At 36.6% G+C, this 2,737-nt stretch overlaps 1 protein-coding gene across 1 annotated transcript in view; it reads left to right on the top strand.

The window, feature by feature from the left end:
• The window catches only part of LOC110335715 (vomeronasal type-2 receptor 116-like), a 428,392-nt gene extending 425,957 nt beyond the window's left edge, over positions 1-2,435 (top strand). Inside the window, 1 exon segment of the mRNA XM_021218037.1 lies at positions 1,534-2,435. Within this exon segment, the coding sequence (XP_021073696.1) occupies positions 1,534-2,435 (902 nt within the window).
• The last annotated feature ends 302 nt before the right edge of the window (positions 2,436-2,737 follow it).

Here is a 2,737-nt window from a genome sequence, read left to right as displayed (position 1 = left end):
GGGGGGGAGGGGTATAGGAAACTTTCGGGATAGCATTTGAAATGTAAATAAAGAAAATAATAGTAATAAAAAAAGAGAGCTTCAAACTATTCTTTCTTTTTTATGAAAAGATATCTTCAAAAAGATAGGTTTTGTTTCTTCTTTTAAGGTCTGCCAAAATTAAATAATAAAGTTGTCTTGGTATTTTTATTTATTAAACAGTTAACTAAAAAGGAGACTAGTGAAATTTCTGGTTGGAATGTAGTACTAGGTTTCTGGGGCAGGTTACTTCTAATGAATGGTTATTATACTTCATCTAAACACTATTAAAGTGTTATCCAGGCTTTCCTCCAAATACAACTTCCTAGTATATTCTATACCTAAAGATTGTCTGACAGACAAAAAGAATTCTTTAATAGAAAATGGTTAGAGTTGATATTAATGACATCATTACATGCATTCGTGCCTGAATTCACTGTTTCCTTTTTAAAAATCATGTTTTACTTTATATGCTCCAGTACAGGGGAACACCAGGGCCAAGAAGTGGGATTGGGTGAGTAGGGGAGTGGGGGGAGAGGGTATAGGGGACTTTTGGGATAGCATTTGAAATGTAAATGAAGTAAATACCTAATAAAAATTGAAAAAAAAATCATGTTTTAAATGAATAATCCCACTGAATTTAGAAATAAAATTCAATTTGAAGTATATGAAATTCCATTAATTTCAAATACCTAAAAAATATCAATGAAATGTTTAAAAGACCTCTAAGTAGACAAGATAAATATCATATAGAAAAATAAGAAACACTTTTAAAGAAAGGACAAAGACATGTTCTTGGCTGGAACATTTTAATGCTGAAATGCAATCAAAAGTGATCTATTCACTGTTTTCATCTTTGTTCATCTCATGGTTAGGCATTTATGTTGATGGACATTTCATGAGTGTCACTTCGTATATTACTAGGAGAGAGTCTCCCAGCAAATTGTTTGATCTTCTGTCTCTTGCTATATGGAAGTGTTTTTATAGTTATACCCTAGGACTGGGTATCATTTTATTGGCTGTACACTTCTGTAATGGTCTCTGTCTCTTGTACACAGATGTTTGCCTCGTGTAACATTAGAATTGCATGTATCTGTCACTATAAGAACAAATCTTTAGACTATAATCTTTGGAATAAACTGCATCAGTGAAAAGAAAAGTCTTTACCAACACTGAATAAGACAGCTCTTAGATCTTCATGACTTTCCCTCTAGAAAAACACATTTTGTTCTTGTGACATACACATTCAAATATATTGAAAATGCTGCAAGAGAATAACTTGTATTTGCTGTGTGTTGAGAGTTTTATTACGAATATGCCATATGATGAAAAAGCGTTGGTATATGCACTTGAATTGAAAGAAGAAATGTAGGGTTGAAACATTGCTGACAGTTCACTCTATTGTCCACTGTCAAAACAAACAAACAAACTACTTTATCCAATGCCACCAGGGGTTATAGGAATGTGATAATATTTGTTGGATTATGACTGATATGATATTTCATTTTTCACCAGACAGTATTCAGTGTATAAAATGTCCAGATGATCAGTATGCCAACACAGAACAAACTCACTGCATCCAGAAAACTGTGACTTTTCTGGCCTATGAAGACCCCTTGGGGATGGCTCTGGCTTGCATGGCTCTGTGCTTCTCTGCACTCACAGCTCTTGTTCTTGGTGTCTTTGTAAAGCATCATGAAACTCCAATTGTGAAGGCCAATAACCGCACTCTCAGCTACATCCTGCTCATCTCCCTCATCTTATGTTTTCTCTGCTCATTGCCCTTCATTGGGCTTCCCAACATGGCTACTTGCATACTACAGCAGATGTCATTTGGAGTTGTGTTCACTATAGCTGTATCTACTGTCTTGGCCAAAACTGTTACTGTGGTTCTGGCTTTCAGAAGCACTGTACCAGGAAGAAGGATGAGGTGGGTTCTGGTTTCACCTAACTTGATCATTCCCATATGTACCCTTATCCAAATGGTTCTTTGTGCAATCTGGTTGGGAGTATCTGCTCCCTTTGTTGACATAAATACACACAATGAACATGGCCACATCACCATCATGTGCCACAAGGGATCCGCTACTGCCTTTTACTGTGTGATGGGATATCTAGGATTTTTAGCTATGGGGACGTTAACTGTGGCATTTTGGGCCAGGAACCTGCCTGACATCTTCAATGAAGCCAAGTTCCTGACATTCAGCATGCTGGTGTTTTGCAGTGTCTGGATCACCTTCTTCCCTGTCTACCATAGCACCAAGGGGAAGGTCATGGTGGCTGTGGAGGTCTTCTCCATCTTGGCCTCCAGTGCAGGGTTGCTAGGATGCATATTTGTCCCTAAATGCTACATAATTCTTATAAGATCTAAGCATGACTCTTTTAAAGGACTGAGAGACACAAGAGTGCGCAAGTGAAATATTCAGTCTGCAAGATTGCCTTACATGTCTGCATTTCAATCTCAGGATTTTGAGCCATCACAGAAAAACCATGGTATGAGAACAAACAGTAACTAAAATCATCTTACATCTTATCCACAATATTCAGCTTCTGTACAAACATCTAGCCTACTATTACAAGCATAAACGGGTTTTTAGTTCAGAATATAAATACAAAGCTGTAACAATATTATAGATATTTTAGAACAAAAAAAATGAAGAGTGAGCACTCTGTTCATTTACTGGCTAACTCTGGGATTCATATGTAGTATATGAAGTAC

This window comes from Mus pahari, chromosome 18, assembly GCF_900095145.1.
Source record: "Mus pahari chromosome 18, PAHARI_EIJ_v1.1, whole genome shotgun sequence".
Taxonomy (NCBI): domain Eukaryota; kingdom Metazoa; phylum Chordata; class Mammalia; order Rodentia; family Muridae; genus Mus; species Mus pahari.
This window is presented reverse-complemented; position numbering and strand designations above follow the sequence as displayed.